This window comes from Molossus molossus, unplaced genomic scaffold, assembly GCF_014108415.1.
Source record: "Molossus molossus isolate mMolMol1 unplaced genomic scaffold, mMolMol1.p scaffold_m16_p_8, whole genome shotgun sequence".
NCBI lineage: Eukaryota > Metazoa > Chordata > Mammalia > Chiroptera > Molossidae > Molossus > Molossus molossus.
The window spans coordinates 84,301,117-84,327,353 of NW_023425402.1; the positions used below are offsets into that span (position 1 = coordinate 84,301,117).

General features: G+C 39.3%; 1 protein-coding gene across 12 annotated transcripts in view; it reads left to right on the forward strand.

The window, feature by feature from the left end:
• AKAP7 (A-kinase anchoring protein 7) overlaps window positions 1–26,237 on the forward strand; it is a 117,218-nt gene that overhangs the window by 44,896 nt on the left and 46,085 nt on the right. For 11 of the 12 annotated variants that reach the window (XM_036249290.1, XM_036249292.1, XM_036249295.1 and 8 more), the window contains 2 exons: window positions 5,406–5,518; window positions 23,612–23,759. In XM_036249290.1, coding sequence (XP_036105183.1) covers window positions 5,406–5,518; window positions 23,612–23,759 — 261 coding nt within the window. Of the gene's footprint in view, window positions 1–5,405; window positions 5,519–6,242; window positions 6,407–23,611; window positions 23,760–26,237 lie in introns of those variants that run through there. The other variant, XM_036249297.1, reaches the window with a different exon arrangement.

Sequence of the window (26,237 nt, forward strand, 5' to 3'; positions counted from 1 at the left end):
GAACGTAAGTGGAATCTGATGAATGTAAGTGAAATCTTATATGTGAAATCTGATGAACAAAATGAACTGACCAATAAAAAGAAACAGGCATGGATACATGGAACAGACTGACAGCTGTCAGAGTAGAGGTGGGTTGGGGGACTGGATGAAAGAAGGTGAAGGGATTAAGCAAAAAAACATTATATATCTATATATCTATATCTATATCTATATCTATATCTATATCTATATCTATATCTATATCTGTCTATCACATAGACACAGACAACAGTGTGGTGACAGCCAGCGGGAAAGAGGGATGGGGGTGGGTGGAAGTGGGCAAAGGTGGGGAAAATAGGACAGAAAGAGACTTGCTTGGGGTGATGGGGGCATGATGCAGTGCGCAGATGATGCTTTATTGAGTTGTACAGTTGAAACCTGTATGGTTTTGTGAACGAATGTCATCCCAATAAATTCAATTAAAAAAAAAACCACACAGCCCTGGCCGGTTTGGCTCAGCGGTTAGAGCGTCCGCCTGTGGTCCGGAGAGACCCGGGTTCGGTTCCCGCTAAGGGCATGTACCTCGGTTGCGGTTTGTCCCCAGCCCTGGTTGGTTGTGCGGGTGGCAGCCACTCGATGTGTCCCTTTCACATTGATGTTTCCCCCCTCTCTCTCTTCCTATCTCTCCCTCCCACTCTACAGTATCTGTACAAAAAATGGAAAAACGTCCTCGGGTGAGGATTAAAAAAAAACACACACAAAAAAACACACAGAAAGGATATAAAAATGTTATGTATGTGGTAGCCTTTGTTCCCCCCAGGACACTGTTTGGGTTGCTATGGAATTGGTGTGTGCCTGGATTTGCAATTCAATCCCAAATAAACACTTTTGTTTTTCTTTGCTTGAAAACACACACACACACACACACACACACACACACACGCTATTGTGAATAGATATCCATCATCAATGATTTCAGTGAATAATGAGAACTCTTGGAGTAAGCAGTACATTGAAAAATGTTGTGTCTTTGGAATCAAATAATACGTAAAAAACGAATGTAGATAGTAATGAATAATATAGTTGTCTACTCTTTTAGTTTCTGTTAACAAAACTTTCATTATATCTCTTGTATGTTTGATAATTCTGACCACTGTTAAGTCTGTCTCTCCACGGGGCTGAAATCTGTCCGGTGAGACGAGAAGCCCCAGTGGAAGTAGGACCGTCCGTGTTAGCTGCGTGGCACATGCAGAAAGTGCTCAGAACATAACTGAACAAATGAAGCTCTTTCTGTTTTCTGGGTTGGTATGAACGTATTGGTAAACTTCTATCAGAAGCTTGTCTATGTGATAATTCCTCAAATACTTGAAGACTTAGAAAATATGCCCTACTCCCTTCAAATATTAGGAACTTAGTAAGTTAGTTTACTATGGTATATGTTAAACCATCAGACATTGCCGATATTTGACTGCTTTTGATTCATTGACAGTTTTGTATGATTCAGCCTAATATTTTAAACTCCAGATCTATTAAGAACAGTTGAAGATATGCCAAAATAGAGAGGGCCAAAGCTGGGTTATGACAGGGTTGTAGAGAAAAAACATACCTGCTTGTAATTTATATGAGCTGATAAGTTAGTTATAATAGTATTTGTTATGAGTACACTCTTATAGTTTTAAAACTTGTATGCTAGCCTGTCGTCGTCTTTTTTTTTTTTTTTTTTAAGGATGCCCAATATCTAAACTCTTTCCTGTCATCTTCCATGTCAGGTACATTCTTTCACAGATTCCTTTGGTGCTAGGAACAAGATCTTTCTTTGGCCCTGACTTTGAATCAGAAGCAAATAACTTGAACAAAAAAGAACTGTGCAGAATCCATTTTTGGGATGGACTGTGTCATCAGCAGTAGCTACCATCAGTCAGGCTGATGGCAGCATTTCTGGCCCTTTGCTGTGCATAGTTTCAGTGGTGCCAGCTGGAAGACCTCATGGTGGACCTGTTCTGCTCCGTAACTTTGGGCATCTTGACTTCATAGCCTTCCAGCCTGGTACTCTAAGCCCTCCCAAGTTCTTCTATGGATTCTTTTCCTGCTTAACTCAGGCGAAGTTGTCATCTGTTGTCTGCAGCTGAGAACCAGTGTTTTCTTGGCATTTTAATGCTCTACTGCATAACCTTTTTTTTTTTTAATCTTTATTGTTGAATGTATTACAGTTGTTCCTCATTTTTTGCCCATTGACCCCCTCCTCCCCTCTCCCGCTCCCCCTCCCACCTTTCCCACACTATTGTCTGTGTCCATTGGTTATGCATATAAGTTCTTTGGTTTATTTCTTCCAACCCCCCAACCCCTTTCTCTCTGAGGTTTGTCAGTCTAGCAATGAATTTGTACTTCTTAATCCCTTCACATTTTTCACCCATTCCCCCAATCCCCCTCCCATCTGGCAACCAACAAAATGTTCTCTGTATCTATGAGAATGTTTCTGTTCCACCTGTTCATTTTGTTTGTAGATTCCATTGTTGATAGATATGTATTCATTGCCATTTTGTCTGTTCATATATTTTATCTTTTTCTTCAAAAAGACCCTTCATCATTTCATATAATAACGGTTTGGTGGTGATGAACTCCTTTAACTTTTTCTTGTCTGAGAAACTCTTTATATGGCCATGGATTCTAAATGACAGTTTTGCAGGATAGAGTAATCTTGGTTGTAGGTTCTTGCTTTTCATCACTCTGAATATTTCTTGCCACTCCCTTCTGGCCTACAAAGTTTCTTTTGAGAAATCAGCTGACAGCCTTATGGGAACTCCCTTGTAGGTAACTAACTGCTTTTCTCTTGCTGCTTTTAAGATTCTCTCTTTGTCTTGAACCTTTTACATTTTGATGATGATGTGTCTTGGTGTGGGCCTCTTGGGGTTCATCTTGTTTGGGACTCTCTGTGCTTCCTGGACTTGTATGTCTGTTTCCTTCACCAAGTTAGGAAATTTTTGCCATTATTGTTTCAAACAGGTTTTCAGTTTCTTGTTCTCTCTCTTCCCCTTCTGGCACCCCCAAGATGCAAATGTTGGCACGCTTGAAGTTGTCCCAGAGGCTCCTTACACTATCCTCATTTTTTTTGGATTCTTTTTTTTTGCTGTTCTGATTGGGCGTTTTTTGCTTCCTTACATTTCAAATCAATGGGTTGCTTCTTGGATTTATGTACTCTATTATTGAATCTGTGTAAATTATTCTTTCTTTCAGTTAATGCCTCCTTCATTTCTGACTGTGCATCCATCATTTCTGACTGGTCCTTTTTTATGCTCTTGAAGCCCTCACTAAGTTCACTGAAGTTCTAAGTTCATTGAGCATCCTTATAAGCAGTATTTTGAACTCAGCATCTGTGAGGTTGCTTATCTCTATTTCGTTTAGTTCTGTTCTTGGGGTTTTGTTCTGTTCTCTCATTTGGGACCTGTTTCTTTGTCTCATTTTGGCCGCCTCCCTGTGTTTGTTTCTGTGTATTACTTAACAAGAGGTATGGGGCTATCTGAGACCAGATGCTGCTTGTTTGAATTTAGGAAAACCTGAAGCAGGACCCAAGACAGGCCAATCCTATGGTAAAGCAACTGGCAACAGCTTGGGTGGGCCTGAAAGTTGGGTGGGGCGGGGCCTCAGGGAGTAAGCAGGGCGGGGCTACCAGTGTGAGCCTGGTTGCTGGAGTCCCAGATATGGCTTCTGTCTGCCGCCCCAGGGAATGGCTCACCAAAGGAACAAAGGCCTCTGACAGCACGTTTGTCCCCGAGAAAGCCCCCTCTCCAGCTCTCGCTCCAGTGCCAAACAGCTCAGTTCTTCCCTGTATGTCTCTGGCGCCCCTCGAGCTGCCTCCCCTCCGAGCTTAGAGGGAGAGAGTCCGATAAGTCCGTGCGCGGGCCCTTTAAGGAGCTGCCTGGGGCTCCAGCCGCCTCAGCCTCCCTGAGCCTCAGTTTCCGCTGGTTTTTCCAGCCAGAAGTTATGGGGATTCTCTTCCTGGCACTGGAACCCTGAGCGGGGCACCTGGTGTGGGACAGGGACCCCTCAGTCCTCAGGGAGGACCTTCCCAGCCGAGGTGTCCTCCTGATTTTTATCCGCCACACATGGGTGTGGGACCAGCCCGTCCACCTCCGCCCTCCTACCAGTCTGGATGTGGCTGCTGCTTTAATTCCGTAGTTGGAGGACTTCCATTCAGCTTGATTTCAGGCGGTTTTGAATGATGGTTGTTCAGTAGTTTAGTTGTAACTTTGATGTGGTTGTGGGAGGACGCGATACCGCGTTTACCTACCCACCATCTTGACCGGAAGTCCTGCACAACCTTCTTTATTGCTATAGAAGAGAGAAGAAAAATTGTTTGGCCCTGGCCAGTTTTTCTCAGTGGTTAGAACGTCAGCCTGCGGTCCAGAGAGAGACCCGGGTTCGGTTCCTGCTAAGGGCATGTACCTCGGTTGCAGTTTGTCCCTGGCCCTGGTTGGGTTGTGCGGGTGGCAGCACTCGATGGGTCCCTTTCATGTCAATGTTTCTCTCTCTCTCTCTCTTCCTCTCACTCTGTCTGAACAAAAAATGGAAAAATGTCCTCAGGTGAGGATAAAAAAAAATCATTTGGTGGTAGTGGCTTGCAGTGAAGAGTTTCTTAGTACATGCCCACATGGTTTGCTCACATATGTGTGCTGGTCCGTGCTCAGCTGAATACTCAAGGGGCACCCTTTGCAAATCTCTGGCTTTCACACTGTACAGGTCTCACTTCTCCAGTATTCTGCCCTGTGAGCTCCAGAGGCACTGGTCTCCTACTTACACCTCTTTTCCCTGAACCAGTGAGGTGACTAGGCTCCATCTGGGTTCCTCCTCCTTGCACAGGGGCCTAGATCCTCAAGGATGTACACTGGGCAATCGAAGGGCTAACCTTGTTTGTTTCCCATCTCTCAGGGATCACTGGCTTTCATTGCTTGATGTGTACAGTGTCTTGCAAACCATTGTCTTATATATTTTTTCCTCTTATTGGTTGTTTCAGATGGTTGCAAACAACCATAGCAGGGCCAATCTGATTCCTGTTATTCCATCTTGGTCAGAAGCGGAAGTTTTAGATATGAAGGGCACAGATCGCTAGTACTTCTTTATACATATGGACATCACTGGTGTAATTAGTAAAAGTCAGCATCTTATCAACCAAAAAGTTGTTTTATTAACTGTTTCTCTTTCAAGTTACTGCTTTTGTATGCTTTACCCAAAGTTTGAAATCATTGCAGATTTAACGGTCATAAACATATTTAGCATGCATATTGTTTTTCTCTTAAAAAAAATAATATCTTAAACAGATATAGAGAGTAATTTTCGTTATAAAATACTTTGTTAATTTTTGAATTGCTGTTTGTAAATAAAGCCATGTGTTGCAGTAACATTTTTGTCTTTCTTTTGATTTACTTTAGAGGCTGCGAAAAGGACATTTCAAGCAAAAGGCATCTTGGCAGGAGAAAGCAGAAGTTTTAAGCCTCATTTGACCTTCATGAAGTTGTCCAAGGTACCATGGCTCCGGAAGATGGTGAGTGGACATTTTTATTGCAAACCTTGTTTTACTGGCTATACCAGCTTTAAGCATGGTTGGGGGCATAAGTGACATCTGTAGTGTTTTTTGACACCCTACGTGCTATTGCTCCTGGTCCAGTTCCCGGGGATGCTGAGTTGGCTCATGAGCCTCCATGGAGGCTGTTCTACTTGTTCCCTCCTTTGCCACTGTGGCTAATAGCCACATGCTCTGACCAGCCCTCACTGTTGCTTCGTCTGTTGCCACATCTGCTTCATCCCTCAAAGAGCCTTGAGGTAGTGCCAGGGTTTTATTTTCGGCTTTCTTTGTAATGGTTGTTTGCAGCCTGCTGCTGTCAAAGCTTACCCCACTGACCTGCATACACTGGTTCTGCTCACTGCATTTTCAAGGTGGGATAAGCTCTCCAAGCCTCTTTACAGAGCTCTTTCAGGGTTTCCAAAAGCCCAGCTTGCTCTTCCAGTGGCTGTCCAGTGAGGGCTTGGAGCAAGTGTCCTGGGACCGGGCAACAGGGTACTGTGGGAAACTGTACTTCACAGTACTTCTCCCTGCGGACGGTCAGCAGTGACACAAGCCAAGGACATGTGTCTTGACTTCCCCATCTCAGGGTGACTCTCTGCCTTCCCAGGCCACTCCTTCCCCTTCAGAGGTTGGGGTAACTTTTGACTTTCCTCTGGATTTATAAGCGTTTCTCCTGGAATCTTCATTGTTTTTCCCATTTCAGCCTAGGGATTTTCTCATGCCAGTTAAGACCTATCTGCTGACCTGCTCTGATAAAGCAGAGTTGTGGAGGTGGCCATGCAGATTAGTGTTTGCTCCTGCTCTCCATGACCCTTGGCTGCAGTTAAGACTGATTCGCAGCCCTGTAAATGAAGGTCATGTTTATTAGTAAGTAGATCTTTTTCCTAAATTTGGCACATTTTATATTTATTGTCTCTGTGCTCAGAAAGTCTTTTTGGTCCTTTAAAGCATGTGTTTAAGTGATTGACCATCCTGTAGTTATGAGTTTTCTATAAAGTATTATGAAAATCTTTTCAAAAAGAGATCCTGCAGGTTTTTTTTGTTGTGTTTTTTTGTTTTTGTTTTTTGCTAACTATGCCCACATTCAACAATAACTCTGTTAGATGCCATTCTAGGATGTTTTGGTAAAAATAATTTGTGTAAATAATAGATTTTGAAATTTAGAATGATAAAAACTGATACAACTTAATACACTGACAGTTTACTTTTTTACTTGTTATCTTTCTTATTTTGCTTTCAAATGGATTGTCCTCTTCCCAGTGGTTTCAAACTTAATCACAGAATACAAAATCAATGGTGAAGGTAATACTCCAAATTTCAAAATGTTTTTTGTCTTTACAATATTAAGTTTGAAATGATAGTGCCCAAGGACATTTATCAAAGGAATATTTAGACTACTCTAGAATCTCAATTTTAATATTTCAGACTGAATTGAAATGACTCCGTGGCAGTTAATTTCACAGAATCTGCTCCCTTACTTTACAGAAGAGGATGTGAGACTTAGAAAGGTTTAGTGACAGGAATGAGATCACATTTTTCTCCGTTGCTGAGCTCTGTGTAGGATCCATCTTATCTTATTCTCAGTCTCATTTTCTTCACTACCACTGCCCACCCCCAGTATATCCAAATGAATCGATATGTGAGGAGCAACCTGGTCCAAATCATACTCATTTAACAGATCTTTATCCAAATCATACTCATTTAACAGATCTTTATCCAAATCATACTCATTTAACAGATCTTTATCGAGTGCCTACTGGGTACCAGACACTGTGTGTGGGGCTGAGTTATGATCAAAATAGATCATAACTTGTGTGGTATACAAACTCTAAATCAGACTGGATTTTGTTTAGGTTAGACTGTTTAATCTTTAGAAAATAAATTATGACCTTATTCTTTTTCAGAAAGCCAAATAAGAATTGTTTCTTTAAGTTATGGAATGATTTTGTTTCTGTTGACTACTATGACATTCAGTGTTTCTGAATGCTTAAGAAAGTGTATCTTAAACTTTGGGATTCATGAGTCACCTGGGGTGCTTGGTGAAGCTACAGATTTCCACCCTCTGGCTTCAGATCTGGATTTAGATCGACCTAGTTCTTGACTTTTGATGTTTAATAAGTGCCCTGGGTGATTCTGACCCAGACAATCTGCGGAGTAATAAGTAAGTTCCCACTTAACGTTGTCAGTAGGTTACTGGAACTTGGGTGAAATGAGGTGTAATTAACTCTTACAAACAAGAGTTAAGTTCCTGGGGTAGCTCATCAACATTATAACGAAATGATGTTATTTGAGGACCTTCTGTATGCTCCAAGACCTGCAGGCTTAAATACATGTCCATCATGTTCTTTATGTAGCAAATCGTTGGTTCTACTGTAAAAGTTAAAAGCAATATGAAAAGGTGGCATACATAAAAGTGGATTTTATTATGCTTTGTCATTTGGAATGGAGATTATTTGAAAATATGTGGCTGTCTGGTCTTTTTTTTTAACTTCTTTACATTTCCCACTGTCTTTCCTCCTCTCTCAGCGCTAATTCTCTTCTGAGTTTTTATTCTGGTCTACTCATTTGCAAGGGAGTAACCACTGATAAAGTAATTAATGGAGTGTATTGCTAGTATTCAGTTGTTTAGATTTATAATGAAACAAAAGAAGGAGTGAGAGAAAGAAAGAAGAGTGTGAAATAATAGGTTTCTTTTCACTCTAATGTTAGGGAGTTTGTGTCCTTTCAAGTACTCTTTTTACATTAAAAGTTATTTTAGTTATAAAAATATTAGGTGAATATATGCTCACTTTAAACATAAGTGCCTTAATGTGTTTCCATGTATTTCAGAGGTAAAAAGTGGGTTCCCACAATTACTCTTTTAGCTCATGAATTTTCTGGTAGATCAGTGAATAGAGCTGACCTTAGTATCACCTGGAATACATATAGTAAGTCCTGCCTTGGTTGGTTGGGGGTTTGCTGGGTAGGGTTCTGAGGAAGAGTGGAGCCTTGGTGGGCTGAGCATAGAAGAAAGTGATGACGGGCCAGTTAGATGTCCCATGACATCTGGGGAGCCACTGGATGCAGAAAACGGGAAGGTCTTCCATCGTCTTTGAGAAGTGTTCTTCAGTTTGTGGTATGGATGGGTGATGCATAGGGAGAGTGTCAAGAAAAGAGCTAATGATGTCTGCCACTAACATATTCTGTTTTGAAGGTTGGTGCCAGTGGTGTGCTCCTTTATTTTGGCTCGACCTGCTAGAAGGTCATCTGGAAATTATTTTGTGTGGCAAGTAGATACTGGTGCACTCCTAAGATACTAGCGGTACTGCTGTCAGGGCAGACATGGTAAAAAGGGGTGTTCTGGGTAGAGGAATGCTCGGGATCGTTAGAGGCAGACTTTGAGATTGTAAGATAGATGATCCATTCATTATTATCCACAGGAGGCAAAATCAATTATTCTGTAGTAGTACTTCAATTGATTTTTTTCACCATATAATGTATCATTTTTTTGATTACCTAAAAAGCTAGTATCCATACTGACATAACAAAAAAGGATTCAAAGTTGGAGCCATAGCTAGTTTGTTTCTGAAGGTGAACTGTCTCATTGACATAGAAGATGTGGACAGATGTCTGGTGCAGCGGATGAGTGTTCACCAGCACTGGGATGCTCATACAGAGTAGTGTGAGAATTCCCAGTGGTGTTCATTGTTCGCTGTGGAGGTCCCTGGGCATCTGGGGTACCATCCACTTGTAGGAACCTGTTTTCAGTTAATAACACCATTCAGTAGAAGAAATCAAAAGACCACCAACAGTTCTATAGATTATGTTCAGAATTTTGAAAATACAGAAACTCTATTTTAGATTTCCTGATAGGGAACTTCCACTGTTACACATGGTATTCTGGGTTCTAAGCTAGAGCACAGACTTCTAATTCAGATTCTGGGAAACTTAAGAATTTCCTTGTCAATTATATGGTATTTTTTGAACACCAGGAGGCATTTAGTCAATATGATGGTTTTTGCATATTCTTAGTTTCATAAAATTCTAGTGGGGTGTATCACAGAAGAGAGTATTGAAAGTGGTTGTGTGTTTTAAAGCTGTTTTGATGATCACTGTACTTTCAAAGTTATAGTTTTTTCATTAAATGAATGTAGCCTGAGAAAAATCTTACTAAATTTTACTTATTTGTATACCAGTTATTTGTCTAGTGTCCTTAGAATATATTTTTCCAAAGTTTTTGTATAGTATCCTTAGAATATATTGTTTTTCACATGGTTAGTCTGCTACTTGTTCATCCCCATGCTTTTTATAGTACATACTTTTGGACTTATTTTTCTCATTGAATGACCTTGTATTTCTGTGATTTAAACATTGCAGAAACTGGTTGCTAACACTTGGTGGCAGAAGAAGACCAGTTTCAAATGAAACAAATGTCTTAATGTAGATCTAGATTCCTCAAGAAAGAAATGTGATCTTTTCAAGGGTAGTTCTTTTTCTTTGCTTTTAAGCATAAATTATTTTCTGGGCTTCTTAGATGTCTTTTCTAATTTATGACTCTTTCAAATTATTAACCTCGCACTTAAACGATCAAAGTTATAGTTTATGAATCGGAACTGCCTTGTAGAGTCAGACAAGTAGAGGACTTCAGAATGAAAGAAATGATCTTTTTTGAAATGACTGCTGGTAGTGACTACTGTCACTTAGAGTGGTTTGTTTTGAGTGCAGAATTTGCTACGCACACAGCAAGGGCGGAGGGGTGGATATTGGACCACGTGACAGTGAGGTGGAGAGAAAGAAGAGGTTATAGGGCATCTTCAGTAGGACTAGCAATGGGGAGTGGAAAAGGAGAGTTTCTGGATGAAAATTCTGTTCTGAAGGTACAATTAAGTGTAAAACCCAGTCCCTGAATTGTTTGGTGACTGAATATACATTACAGGACCAAGATTGTAATGAAAGTCCACACTAGGTTGGTTGAGTCCCAACCTTTTACATCCTTTCCCAGCCAGAACTTCTATTGTCTCTTTTCTCTCCTACTACCATTATTTACTCTGATATATCTATCAGCTAGAACATTTTCTCAGGAATTTGTTAACTGTTCTGGTATTTGTTAATTGTCTTGGGTCTCCATGATAATAGGCCTTTTTAAACCCTTTCAAAACTCAGGAGTACTAGACTGTTTCTTCTTGACGGAGTCTGTAATAGGTTTGAGGGAGCATGAGTCTTTTTGTTTTGGCTCCATTGTTTAGCCCTGGACGGATCTCACAAACTGGCTTAATCTCTGTTTACTCAGAGTGAGCTTGGTCTCAATGACTGTTGACTCCGTTGTTATTCTGAAATGTCTGTAAGGTAAGCATTTTGACCAAAGAGGCTAATTTGGCTTCACTTAGAGAATTTTTGTTAGACCACAGCTGGCTTTGTTGTGTGCATGGAAGGAGGACAGAAAGGAGAAAGGTCTTTGAGTACTGATAGGAAGAGGGTGGCCATTTATGTCTGAATCTTCCCACCTGTTCTGGAAATCCTACAGAGCAACAAAGACAACAGGGAAATCATCACAAACTTCCTCTTCGTTGAAACTACGAGAGACAAATCTGTAAGCAGCAAATTATGTGTGTCCAGAAGCAACTGGAACCAGCAAGACTGACATCCACATTTGTTTTAGGATGGGGAAGACTCTGTTGGTGACAGATCTCAGAAATCATCAGCAAAGTCTCACTTGCAGAGGGTGAGAGCAAAGTTTCACTCGCAGAGGGTGAGGGCTCCGCTGTAAGAAGGCACAGCAGGTGTGAAGGGGCTCGGAGGAGACGGATGTCAGGAAGCACCACCTTCAGAAGTGGCGGTGGTGGGGGTGCCTCCAGGTGCAGTGAAGGAGCTCAGGGCTGCTGGCGGAGAGGCAGAGCCTTGCACAGGGGCCCATATGGTTGAGAATGCTCAGTCCATCCCAGTAGCAGAAGAGGAAGCCTTGAGCAGAGGAGGCTGGGAGACGCTGCCCTGCCGCTTCCTTAGCCCGTCCCTGAAACAAGGCACCTTCGATGCCCTTGGCACAGGTGAGCCTTTATTTCCAGACCAAAGTTTGTCTTAAAAGTATCCTTGGTACAAGATAAAGCAGACTGTTTTAGTAACCTACTCCTGAATCTCTCAATACCAAATGACTTACTTACAATTTTTAGTTGGTTTGAGTATCTCTTCGTATTACTAGGTGCCCTTATATCTAAAGCTATATATAGTATAGAATTCTCCTTGGATTTTTCTTATTTAAAAATTAATAAATAAATTATAACACGTCTCTTTTTGTTTTAATGTGGTTTTTTTTTGTTTAAACTAAAAATTTAATGAAATCTGCTGGGAGATGGAATTATAATTTCTTCTGAGATATTCTAGGTGCTGTTAGTCAACTGTCATCTATTGTGTCAGAGTATTCTATTTCTAGCAAGTGACTTCACTTACGTTTCTAAGGCATCCAACTTCATGCTGTTGTGTTATCTATTTCCATATATTAAAAAACTAAATAAGTAAGTTTATTATTATTTAACAATCAGAAATGATATCTACAAAGACAAACTGACTTTTCATTTGAAACCTTTCAGTACTATACATCTTTAAACATTGAAACATGAGAAATGAGTAAACAGAAAAAGCTGACTTATTTTAAGGGGGTATTCTAGGAATTGACTAATGTCAGAATAACAAGTGACTCCCGGTTAACCCTGATTCTATTAGAGATCTTGACATTTTTAACCCTAGAAGAAAAGGCACAGCCAACTTAGTATTAAAGCTGGACAAAGTGGACTAGAGATTTGAAGCAAGTGTTTTCATAGGCATTTCCTGAAATTTTTCTCTCAGAACATCTCTCAGGGTTTTATGTGAGGCAAGGATTCTGTGATCAAATGAACGTTAGCAATGATGGGTTAAATAAAGTTAATCTGATTCTTTCAGGAAATCTTAGGATTGCTGAAATGCTAATGTTTATTGTGAATCTCAAGAGCTTACAGCAACAAGGTTATTTGATTTTTCGCTCATGGAAATGGGTCACCTGTATCTCTGCTCCCCATTGTCTTTACTCTGGACCTTGACTGAGCAACTTCATCTAGCATCTATTTTTTTTTTTTTTTGGTATGTGCCCTTAGTGGGAACCGAACCCGGGACTCTTTGGTCCTCAGGCCGAGGCTCCAACCGCTGAGCCAAACCGGCCAGGGCTCATCTAGCATCTCGCTGGCCTTTTGGCAGAAGGAAAAGAGGTGGTGAATCACCAGCTGAGTATTAAAGCTTCTGCTAGGCAGTGACACATGTCATTCCTGCTCACATATTATTGGTGAAAGCACATCACATTATCCCTTCTGAGTTTGACAGAGCAGGATGATTAAAACCACTTGCAGAAAGGGACACCACAAGGTTGGGGTGGGCAGTGACTATTCTGAACAGTGATATTATTGTTTAACTAGCATTGTTTCCCAAATGTACTAGGCCTGCAAGTCTTTTTGTTTCATTGACCGTCTTGTAGCACTAGTGTCTGGAAGAACATGGTTTAGGCAAAGTTGATCTTTACAATTCAGGTGTAAATTTTTTTTTTTATATCAGTGGACATTTTTCTTATTTTCAAGCATTCGTATCCACAGACAAAAATTTTGATTTAAGTATAATTTAAGAAACAGAGTTTCAGAACTGTTATTAAAAGATAAAATAACAAAATATTCAAAGTAATTGGAGTTGCATGGGTTTGCCTTAACTATGTTAAAATATAAGTGTTCTGTGTATCTCAACTATTACTATTAGTGATGGGAAATATTTTTTCTCAGTGAGTCAGTTTTAGATATTTTGAAACCCCATTAATTTTATTTTCCTAGTCAAGGACAGAATGGAGCATAATGATCTTGTAGGAAACTGGCAAGCCCCACGGTGGATTTGACCACAGTGCTGAAAGCAAAATAGAACATATGATTAAGAAAACTTAAACTTTATTTCAAAATAGTGTTGATGCAGAATTAGCTTGTTTCATAAGTGATATTGGTTAATTTCCAACCCACCTAAATAGTCATATAAAAGTAAACCAGCTAAAGTTATTTGGATGGTAATAAGGTTTTCTCTACCACTGGAAAGAGTGACCACCACACTCACGGGCTAACCACCTCTTGTTATAATTAACTGCATAATAAAAGAAGGTAAAACTATAGTTTTCTTGAGAGCCCCACTCAAGGGGAAACTAAGATTTGAAGGGGATCTGAGGGGAAACTAAGGTTGCAATCCAAAACTAGAACTAGTTTAAATTGGAATTATACTTCCATTTCTCAGTATGAGCTGATTAATTTTGATCGTTCATTAGAATTTTATTCTCTCAAGGAGAGATACCTTAAAATCAGAGTAATACTAATTCCTTGAATTACTAAATTGCTCAGTTCTCTTTCAATTGGTTACTCCTGTAAATTCAAGGAAAAATGTTATTGACCTCTGCCAGGGCCAAACCTCACATTTTTTGTAGTTGAAGACCTAACAGAACTCGCTCATCTTACCTAAGGGGCCAGCCAGACTTGACTGTGGGAACTCCATCTAGTTTCTACAGTAAGTGTTCTTTCTCTAACACCTACCTTATGGCAACACTTTTAATTGTTGGCAAAGTTTGTGACGCCATTGGAAGAGCCATCTTTAAGACTTTCTAAGGACAACTGGATCTTTACGTTACCCTCGAGCTAATGGCCAGAGCCTGAAAGTACTTCTCTTTCTTCTTTGGCTATGGCTTTCAACACAACTGAATTTTATGATAATAATTTGTTACAAAACTTTATTTAGATCAGATCATTTCTTTCATAATACTTTCATGTCTCCAGCACTACCCTGGGTCTTAGCCCTTACCTGGGAGGATGTTCTGCATGATTCCCTGCACCTTTCACAACATCCCCTCCCTGTTCATCCCCATCCTGTTTTTCCTCACGTGACCCACTTGGATTCTGTCTTGTTCCTCACCCTCCCTGAATTTCCCCAATTATCAGAGAATGATAGATAATGCCCTTGAACTTCCAGACTAAATACTGCTAGAACTTTGAAATTCAGTGGACTTAAGTGAGGGCAGTAGTCACCTGGGAATAAGCTGAATGGCTGGGGAAATCATGTGAAATATACCCTTTAACAGGTTATAACTTTCCATCACATATACTCCCATTGGCACGTGCCTAAATTGTCCAAATGGGGAGGGGGTGGATATGAGGGGATGATGGTGTCAGGTCTGGCTGGTCTCGCTTCCCGTGGCCCTGTCCACTGTGATAGCACATACTACTTACAGCAAAAGAGGAAAATGCCAGTGTATATCATATTTTTGCACACTATCACCCTAAGGTACAGATTCCTTGTTTCTTGTAAACTTTTCTGTTATTATTATTATTACTTTTAACCTACCAAACCCACTACTTATTTTATTAGCCTAGACGTGCTTCTTGAAATTTTGCAAAGATCCTTGGTTTTTAAAATCTCTAAAAGAGAAGGCTGTATGAAAGTTACTGACTGGTCTGATATCATTTTTTTTACTGTACTTTTTTTGAAGCAATATGTAATCTAATCTTCATATGTTATACTGACTCCAAATCCACTAGAAAAAAGTATGTAATCTTTACAATTCTGTATTTTAAGGATATGCCAGGGGAGATTTCACAATAAAATTTATAAGTTTGAAATGTGGACAAAAGAATGATTCTAATTGTCATATTGTACACAAAATTCTTTTACATAGCCATGTGTATCATATAAAATAAAAAAGAAAATCTGTGGATACATTTTTTTTTCTCTACTTGGAACAAAACATTTATTTTGAAACTGATTTAAGAGGTACACCTGATTCTTGGATCATATGTTTAATTACTGTTCCATATCCAACTATTTTTTTTTTTTCCCTACAAAACCCTCTTGTATCTAATATGTTATCCAGGGACTGTTTCTAAGTAAATAAAGTGAAAAGGCTTGTATCATTGAGTACCTTTCTTCCTTGTTCCATTTTCTAACCTATAGCACACTTAACGTAAATCTTAGCATTGTTATTGTTTTTACTACTCCTCACTCAGTTCTTGCAACATTTCCTTGTTGGGACACCTTCTTCCTTTGTTAGGTGGGGGCTTCCGTTCTAAGTGGTGTGCAGGGAATATGCCTGGCAGTTGCAAGAGGATGAGTTAGGTGAGATAAGGTGTTCTATTGAGATGGGGTGGGACAGAGAGGAAGGAAGAAAGTTGATGGGAAGAGGGTCAAGGAATTTGTTCACAAGCAAGTGGGAAATGAAGCAAGTGCTAGAGACATAAGAGGAGATGAGCTACTGAAACTCTCTAGGTCTTTCTTGCTTACCACTACAAGGCTACAATTAATGATGTCTATGAATGAATTTAAAATATTTTGCCAAGGTACAGTCCCTTCTACACTGTATAGGTGTTTAACTCTTTTTTGGATTTTATCTGAAACTGCAGTTAGGTCCGAAGTTCTGTCTGTAGATAACCTGACCAATTTAGGTAAATGGTTCCATATTTTTTACCTTTAGCTATAAAAGTAGAACACATTTAACTGCAATATAAGGATGTTTCCGTATACAGGTTAGTGTCATAGAACAAGTAAAATTGTTTTTTAAGGTTTTTCTATGAACTTATTTCTGAACAGTCTGCAGAACAGCCTCATTGTCCTATTTCGTTGTTGAGGTCCCAAGAGATTTTTACTCCCATGGCTTGCTGGCATTACTTAATGTTGGGAAGTAGTTATTTATTTCTCGAAGGAGAAAAACATCGTAGACTAAGTTGTAAGAGTACAGATTATATTTGGTGAGAAATTTTGAGGTGGGGAATATTTTGTGTTTGTAGATAATAAATTCTTTAGTTTATAAAAATAAATGGTTAAGTTGGTGAGTTCAGGAGAATATGTCATTATTTGTTCCAAAGAGCAAAATATTAGGAAAACAGATCTGACTGGGAGGAGTAGGCTGTAGCTTGTTTGCATTTGAGTGACCACAAGACTGGTGAGCCAGGAACACAGCTGGAGCTGGATCAAGGGGAGCTGAGAGCGCAGCTGAGACTGAGCTGTATGAAATCCCTCTTGGACGCCTTGTTCTGAGACTCCTCTTTTGTCTCATTGTAGTGAGAAAAGCCACTTGCAAACATAATAACTTACATGGCCAAATAGCATATGATCTGTCATGCTGCACCTGAGAAAGCTTGAGGGGGGATTGAAGAGAGTTTTGCTAAATGGACAGAGAGTGAGCGTCTGTGGGAACAGACTGTGCTGGAAATAAAGGTGTATGTTCCAGTGAGCCTGCAACCTTGAGCACTTCTTGGGCACCATCTCTCTGGTTCACGTGTCATTAGTCAGTATCAATGAGCTACATGTTTTTGAACTGAAGCCATGTTCTTTCTCAGTTCTGTTTGATGCCAGCATCTCATGGGAAGAAACTCCAGGCCCAGGAAGTAATACAGTCTGTTCTGTTGGTGGCTTTTGTGCCATGGCCTGGGCTGTTAGAAGGTGAATATCACCTGCCCCCTGTGACTGCTTTCCTTGCCACTGGAAGCCACCAAGGAGCATTCGACTCTTCTCGGCGCATTGGTTTAGGTAGAAGCGGTGTCAGTGGTAGATTGAAAACATGTAGCTCCAGTATTTATGTTTCTACCTATTATTTGCTGAAAGATGTAATATTGTAAATGTTAGATATGATGCTAGTATAAAGAGTTTTCACTTTTTCTTTCCCCAAAGCCTCAAGATTTAACAAGGCTGTAGGGCAGAAAGCAAGTTTATATATAGAGGGACTAGGGGATGGCTTACCTAAAAAAGTCCATGGTGTTCTGTATAGATGCTGCAGCATAAAGTACAATGAAGAATTGAGAAACACTGTTTACTCAAATAAACAGCTAGTTTAGGAAGTGTAGACAGTCTCTGCCAGTATTTCACTCGATTATTTGTGTATTAGAAGAATAAGAAGAGATCTTCTTATAGAATGGATTATTTGGGTAATTTTTTTCTATGTATAAGTAATGTCTATGAATTTCCCTCTATGAAATTCATGTATCATGGACACGTAATTATCACTTGATTTATTAATGTTAATGGCAGGTATTTTAGAATACTAGAGATTCCCAAAGTAATTTTCAGATTGGTTTTAGAAATATGATAATATGCATGATTATATCTTAAATGTGATTAATTTTCTCAGAATTTTAATATTTAAAGTAAATAGAGAAGAGCTTGAATACTGTCTTTCTAATCTTTTCAATTTATCTGTGTTCTCCACTTATCCTGAATCCGATCCAAACTCTATCTCTTACTGGTTGTGTGTCCTTTGTTAAGTGACCTAATTTCTCTGTGATTCAGTTTCTTTAGTGGGGGAACATAATGGTACCAATCTCATAGGATTATTGTGATTATTAGTTAATAAAGGTTCTCAGAGCAGTGTCTGTATATAGTAAATACTATGGATTTTCTATTGTTGTTGTTATATCGATGATAGAAAGCCTCATTTTTTTCCAAAATAGGTTTAAAACACAAGCAAAGTACCATTGTGTCATCAATTTTCCTCACTCCTTCACGTTTTTTATCTCTAGATTTACTGACAGGTACTGGGTATAGTGTCAGGGCCTCAGCCAGATGGAAATGGGCGTGCTGGACAGGGGACCAGGCGGAACCAGCCCCGTAAGCCTAGATGGAGAGAAGAGGAGATGGGAAGGCAGTGAGGCAGTTCTCACCGCGGGTGCCGGACACTGGGTCAAACTCACCACGCTGCTCTGGAGCCCATTGGCTGGTGCGGGTGGTGAAGACTCCTCCTTTCATCTCTGTCAAGAACAGGTGTGGGTGGAACTGAGCCTGAGAGGGAAGGACCTCCGTTGTCCCGACTGAGAGAGGCCGAGGGAAGACTGCGACAGACAGGGATGTAGTCGGGGTCAGTATCCGGAGGAAGATAGAAACGAAACGGTGCATAGTGAAAATGTAGCTATGCCAGGAGATGAAGGGGCCATTAGGAACTGTAAAGTGGAAGCTGCTTGGTTGAACACATGGTGCATTGGGAGCGCAGTGTCTGGGGAGAAAATGGGGGCTCCGAGCCCTTTGCACCTATCTAGCTTTATGCATCTCTTCAACATGACTGTTCCTGAATATCCTGTTATAGTACAGCAGGGACCAAGCACTTTTTTTTTCTTCATTGATATTACAAAGAGAGAGGAAAGGAGAGGGAGAGAAACCATCGATGAGAGAGAACATCGATTGGCCGCCTCCTGCATGCCCCCCCCTCGGGGGAGATCATGTTCACAACCTGGGCATGTTCTCTGACTGGGAATCGAACCAGCAACCTCTTGGTACATGGGTCGACGCTCAACAACTGAGCCATACCGGCCAGGCTAACCTAGTACTTTGTTCCCCAGAGCCAGGAGGGGATTGGAAAGTAAGATTTGCTTCAGAGAAGCCCCATGTCAATATATCATCCTTTCATAACTTTGAATCACTAATATGTAACTTTCATTAGGAACAGTGGTCATTTAAAATGATTTTAGTTTTTTAACCAATATCATACCACTAGAGATATGTAACCTTTTTCTACTCATGAAAGCAAGTGTAAAAAATTACTGTTCCTCTTTAACCACCTGATGCCCAAAATGACAAGCCAGTTTGGTTTGGTCCTTAATTTATCTTCCGAATTTTGGTTTCAGGTCATTATCACAGGAAATGTATACATTTCTTTTATGGCCACTGCATGACAAGAATAAACTATTGGAAAACACAGTAGATCTGTGAGAATGTCAGGCTGACCATCAGTGAGACACACCATTTCTTTGTCTGATATGCACCCTGTTTGTATTTTCATCATGGAAGCTGTGATTACTATAAGTCACTATAAGAAATAGTTTTCTGTTGTATGAAAAGCCTTGATCTTCTTAATAAAACTGACATTTCATTGCTCCTTTGATCCCAATAACTTTTTCATAGAAATTAAAGATGAATAATGAGAAGTTTATCTTTCACAACCATGAAGGCTTTTCACATTCAGATTGTTAACTAATGTGAATTTTCATATTTCATGGTGCTTTACTTCCTATACTGAAAATAGAGATGGCTGAAGAGTGATAAAAGTCCGAGCCCTCTTTTTGTACATATTAAATTATACACATCATTTAGCTAAATGTAAATGCTATGATGAGTGCTTCCTGAGTAAATATTTTCCATTACTTGTCAGATGCAGCCATTAGATGATTCTAAAAATACTCATCTTACTCTCAATAGCACTTTTCCTGTATTGGTTATTTGAGTGCCAATTTACAATCAAGGGTGAAGTTCCTTGGGGTTTCATGATACATTGTATCAAAAGTGATCAGATGCTTTGAAAATCACTGATAATTTTTCCTAAACTATGACTGAAACTAGGCTAAAGGGAAGTAAAACCTCAGTTATTTCTAATGATTAATTGAGACAGTATTGAAAAGCTTTTCTGTTTGATGTTCTTGCCACTAATTTATTGTTTCTAAGGCTGATCTCCTTTATTTAACTTCTTGTTTTCTCTTTCAGTGTTATGTTATATAATTGACATGTCGGTTATATTGGATGCAATTATAAATGTGAAAAATATACCTTGTCCATGTTAGGTCCAAGGCAAAATAATTTTCAAACAGAGTACTAGATACTCAATCAAGCATATGCAGAATCCTAGGGTTGAAGCACTCTTGGCCTGGTGTCATTGACGCTACCCTACATATTGTTTCTCTGCACTTGAAATAACCCCAACTCTCTTACCTTTTGCATTGGTCAAATTTTCCTGCCTTTAACCATTTTTGTGATTTTCTTTGAGCTCTCTTAACATGTACCTCAATCAATCGTTAAATGACAATATAAAGGGTCTGGTATCTGAAGAAGCAGAGAATAATTTCGAGGTTCAAAACCTGAAAATAATGCCATTACCCCGCGTTTTGAGCTTTAGAATATAACCTTGCAGGTGATGTCTTTGGGACTATTTTGGCAACCCAATGATCTGTTCAGAAAATAGGACACATACCCTGATTCTAAATGCTACTCAGTTTTGGTGTATTTATTTATTTTCTTAGAATGCTAATCCTTTCTTCTATTATGAAAGGGAAATAGCACCTGCTACAGCTGAATGGAGAGACTAATTCAGATAGATTTTACTGAAAGATAAATATATTGACATGGGACAAAGAGCCTGAAAAAAGAACGAAAGAAAGAAAGAACAATATTGCCAAACAAAAACCTCCCTGGAGAACAAAGAGCATGTTAATATTCTGTATTAGATAAAGGAGGTTATTTGTTTCTGAATTCTTTATTATTGAAGTGGGTTTCTGATAAGCAATAATATTTTCCGGCCTCCTGGGACTCATCCCTCTTTGAACCACAGCTCTCTCCCTAAATTGAGTTAAAGAATTAATTCCCTTTTACTCTCTAGTAAAAAATTAACATTTTAAGGTTCATGTTGGGAGTCATCTATGAACAGTACTTGCCAAATAGTTGGCACCTACTTTTTGCTAAAATTCAGTTCATTTTTTTCAACAGATTAGTCTGTTTTATGTTTCCTTTATTTCTTACCTTAAAAAAGTAATGATACAAAACTGAAACGGAGATGATAGTGGCTAGCTGGTGCTTCTGGCACTGGTACCTGAAGGTCCTTCTTTTTCTGCAAAGTTGTTACTAGTCTTCTGTCTGGTCTAAGGGTCTGACACCCCCACCCACCTCACACACACCCCACACTTCCCATCAACCCACAGCTATAACACACACACACACACACGTAAAAGAGAAAGAAGAATGGTCAGTTTCCATTTATTCAGAATTTAAAATTTTTCAAATCTTAACTCTACTGATGTTAATTCCCTAAAGGTCAATAACACACACACACACACACACACACACACAGTGGCACTTACTATATTTCACCGGTATAAGCACTTTAATAAACTTATTTAGTCCATATAACATTTTGAGGTAGGTACTGTTCTGAACCTCATTTCATAGTTGAAGAAACTGAACTGAAGCCACATAGCTAAAAAGTGGCAGAGCCTGGAGTTGAACTCGTGTGTTCTGACTGCTCTTGGGTCACTCAGCATAATGCTCTGCTGTGGCATTCTATTCACCAAATCAGAAGAAATCCACTTGCTTTCATTCTTTTTATTTTATTTTTAAATTATTTTTTCTTTATTGATTTTAGAGAGAGGGGAAAGGGTAGAGAGAGAGAGAGAGATAGAAACATGCGTGAGAGAGAACGATTGGCTGCCTCCTGCATGCCCCACTGGGGATCAGGCCCACAATCTGGGCATGTGTCCTGACTGGGACTTGAGCTGGTGACCTCGGGTGCTCAGGTCAACACTGAGCCACACCAGCCAGGTGCTTTCATTCTTATTGAACCCCTAATGCATAGCATTTTATATAGTCAACGGCCCTCCTTTGCATCTGCTCCAGGCACTGGGGGTATTTCAGTGACTGAAAATCAGACAGAGCCTGTTTCTGCGTGGAGCTTACATTCTAGAGGGAGGGATCGGTAGTGACAGACAATGAAAAATAAGCAAAATAAAGTAAGTCACATAGTGTGCTATGTAATGGTAACACGGATAGTATGTGCTGTGGAAAATAGACATAACTGTATACAGAGAGAGAAGGATAGGAGGGTCTAGGTGTACGTCTTGGGTGGGAGTACAAAATAAATGGATGGGCAGGTGAGGCTCTTTTAAGCAAGGAGTTAAAGGAATTGGGAGCCAGGCCCTGTGGATATCTGGGAGAACATTGCAGGAAGGGGGAGGGGCAGTACAGAGGCTCTGAGGTGGGCTTGCGCCTGTCATGTTCAGGGAAGAGCAAGGAGGCTGGGAGGCTGGGAGGCTGGGAGGGCAGGGGCGCCTGCAGGGGACCAGGCCTGAGAAGTTCGGAGCGGGCAGAACAGCACCTCGCAGGCTGTTCTGGGAATTTGATTCTTTGAGAGAAATGGGGACCCTGTGGAGAACGATCAAAATAGCTGGTTATTAAATAGTTCTCATGACATAATCACATTCCTATAAAAAAATAATAAGGACTTTGTTTTGCAGAGGAAAATAAAATACATAGTATAATTATAGTAGGAGCAGTTTGGGGTGACTGAATTTTAAATTTTGTTTTTATATCTACTTAAAATTTTTTGGTAATAAACTTTTGTGACTAAAAAGGGAAAATATGTATTTCAATGACGCTTTGTAGTAAGATTTGTATAAATATAATCTGAAAACACTATATATGTGTAGAAAAGACTTGAAGGATATATACTCCAGTGTTAATGATGAATTTTATGTAAATAGGGTCGTGAGTGATTTTTCTTTCTATTTTCTTCGTATTTTGTAATTTTTAACACATGACAGGTATTGCCAACGTAATATTAAAAACATTATGAATTAGAGGGAAAAGTTCACATGTGGTCAGCCAGCAAACCTGCCCTGCAAGGTATTGTCCCTTCATCTTGCAGTCTGTGTTTTGGATCCGGGAGGCTGGGTGCAGGGCCGTTTGTACAGTAAGGGAAGGGGGGTACTCTTTCCTGTTTGGGGGAACCACAGAGGTGTCAAGGGCATCCCACTGTCATTTTAACTAAAATCTTCCTGCTATAAAAGAGAACAAGGAGGGGCAGATAGAGAAGAACTTGGAATTGCTTAAAACTGATGCCCTGTGGGGACTGAAATAACCTTGAATGGTCTTTCAGCTGATTCTTATACAAGGAGTTTAAAAATTGCATCCATCTTATTAAAACTATTTTATACTACAAAATGGTACGGTCCATATCACTTTTCAGGATTCATTCATTTCTTCATTGTTGTGGGAGATAACTACTCTTTCTTGATCTCTCAAATTTCAACTTGATATACTTTATTATTTCTGAAGCTTAAAGTGCATTAAGGTTTGAATGTTGCCAAATTTAAACACAACACTCTTTAATGTTTTTTTTTTTTTTTTTTTTATACAACTCATCCCAGACAAAGAGGCTTTAAAAACAGTTTTACAACAATTTTGTGGTATCCATTTTCAAATTCCTGTAAGCAGTACTATGTAGCAAAATGTAATGTCAGATTCTAAGAAAGTGATATAAACATGCCTAGATGGAATGATTGAATCATGTGATTTTTGTTTTGTCATTTCAAGGGAGTGAAAAAAATAGACCCCAAATTCTATGAAAAATTTATCAGTCACAGATTTGGAGAAGAAATGGTACACCGCATCGATCTTTGCTCCATGCTAAAGAAAAAGCAAAGTAATGGTTATTATCACTGTGAGTCTTCAATTGTGATTGGTGAGTGCCTTTTGAAAATTATTATTTTGATTTTGGTTTCTTTAGCATTTTTACTTATCTCTTTAGCCTTATTTTATTTTGGGAAATATTTAGGACTAATTGTATATGTGTTTCTTGATGACATATATTTCTAAGTATATATTTTGGGAATACACATATTGAAAATTTTGTAGAACATATTTAGTATTCACATGTATCAATAAAGGTTTTAGTACACAGAGTTTTTCTACTTTTGTACCTTAAATGTAATGAAGTCTTGAAATGTTGATTCAAAGTATATTTTGGTTTCATTTTATTTTTCCAGCGAAGTCCTACATGACTACACCATTCTACACTAGTCATTTTCAGGTTTTCTGCTTTTAATTAGGATAGAATGTTCCAGCACATAAAGTTTCACTCTGGGAAAGCCTTTGTAGGTGGCTTGCAAAGACTGAAAATTCGTCCTTTAATTTCTTCTCTAAAGGAGACATGTTTTGAGGGGAAATGAATGCTCATAAATAAATGCTCTAGCATCTTGTCAGGGAGATGGCATGTGATGAGACCGACTCGTGCACACTTATGTTTCCGAGTGGAAAATGTGTGCAGCAAATGAGGATTAAAAAAAACCAGGGCAGATCTTTCCTCATTGTTTGCAACATGCGTGTATTTCAAAGGAGCCTGATCTGTTGTGATTCAAATGTACTATTTTAAACCAGGCACTATTCTTATAAAATTGTGAACTTCAAGACAACCTAACATGAAAATACTCAAAGAAGGTAAATACATGATTCTAAATATTTCAAGGTCTTCACCCAAGATAATTTTTCTACACTTCTGCTTGAATAAAACCTATCGAAATATATGCCCTGAGAGATCTTAATCCTGAAGTTTATTAAAGCACTCCAAAAAATGTTCAAGAGACACCATTTTACTCCAGATTCTCACTAGATATCTTCAGAAGTCATCATTTTTACCTTCCAAAGATTTTAGCTACCTTAAACAGAAGATACTCAGTATGTCATTTGAATTTTGTGTTCTAGAATATTTCAAATCTATTTTAAGGAATATTTTTTTTGGCTTCAGAATCTCTTTCATGTTTTTAGAGCTGGCTTCCACTGAGTTTTGATGAGGACCAAACCTTTCTGTTTAGATTCATTGTAAAGGCAGATTTAAATCCTTCTGTATAGTGTAGATTTTGGCTAGCTTTCCATGTCTTCTCTGCAATTACTTTGGGCCAACCTTGAAGGGGAACTATGTCCTTCATTGCCTCTCCTGTTCCCACTCTCATTTAAAAAAATTAAACAAAAAAAGTAATGTGTGGATTTCATTGGCGATACCGTGGGACTGCGCTGTACCGTTTATGGCCTGCTCCGCCCGCATTGCCATTGGACGCTGCTGCTCCGCCCGCATTGCCATTGGACGTTGCTGCTCCGCTCACCCATTTGCCATTGGACGCTGCTGCTCCGCTCACCCAGTTCCCTGCGGAGCCTCTGAACTTTTTCTGATGGCTCATTTCCAGCGTAGTTTCTAAAATTCCCCCACCACAGGATTTCTCTGGATTTTTCCCCGTTAGGCTTCTTTATATCTCACCCTTTTCTAATTCAGAGCAATTTAGCTTCTTTCGAACTCCACCAATCTTGTATCCCAGTACCAATTACTTAACATTATTTTTAAAACATATTTTTACCCATTGCAAGAAGTATTTTTTTAGTCACATTTAAAAATAATATCTGCATCTAAATGATAATTATTATATTAAAATTAACCAAGTTTTACACAAACTAGAGTTTTATTCGCTATGGATAATTACTGATTTTCTCAATCTTACCTGAGTTTTGAAACAATATTTACCAGGATTTGGGACACTTCCTTTGTGAATGTCATTACTTTTTTTTTTTTATCCTCACCCGAGGACAATTTTTCCATTTTTTTGTTCAGGTAGAGTGAGAGGGAGAGAGGAACAAAGAGAGAGAGAAACATCGACGTGAAAGGGACACATTGAGTGGCTGCCACCCGCACGACCCAACCAGGGCTGGGGACAAACTGCAACTGAGGTATGTGCCCTTAGCGGGAACCGAACCTGGGTCTCTCTGGACCACAGGCCGATGATCTAACTGCTGAGCCAAACCGGCCAGGGCATGAATTTCATTTCTTGATCAGATTTAATTGGTTTGGCTTTTCTTTGACTTGATCCTAACACAAATTTAATGTCTATTTTCAGAACCTTGAACCAGTATTTTATTATATATATTAATAGAGTGGGACAGATTTCTGATCTTAAGACATTTTGTATTCAGAATCTAGGGTAGAATTTGGGCTTCAAGGACTCTGGGATTCCCCCTAAAATTGCTTATAAAACTACGTGTGTAGGTATATATGTGACTTTTCTAGAAAAATAATTTGCTAGATTTGCATATTTCCTATCTCTTAATTTGCTAATGGTGCATTCTTGGAGAGCAGTAGGTTCCAAATCACCTTGATTTTGTTTTCAACTGTCTC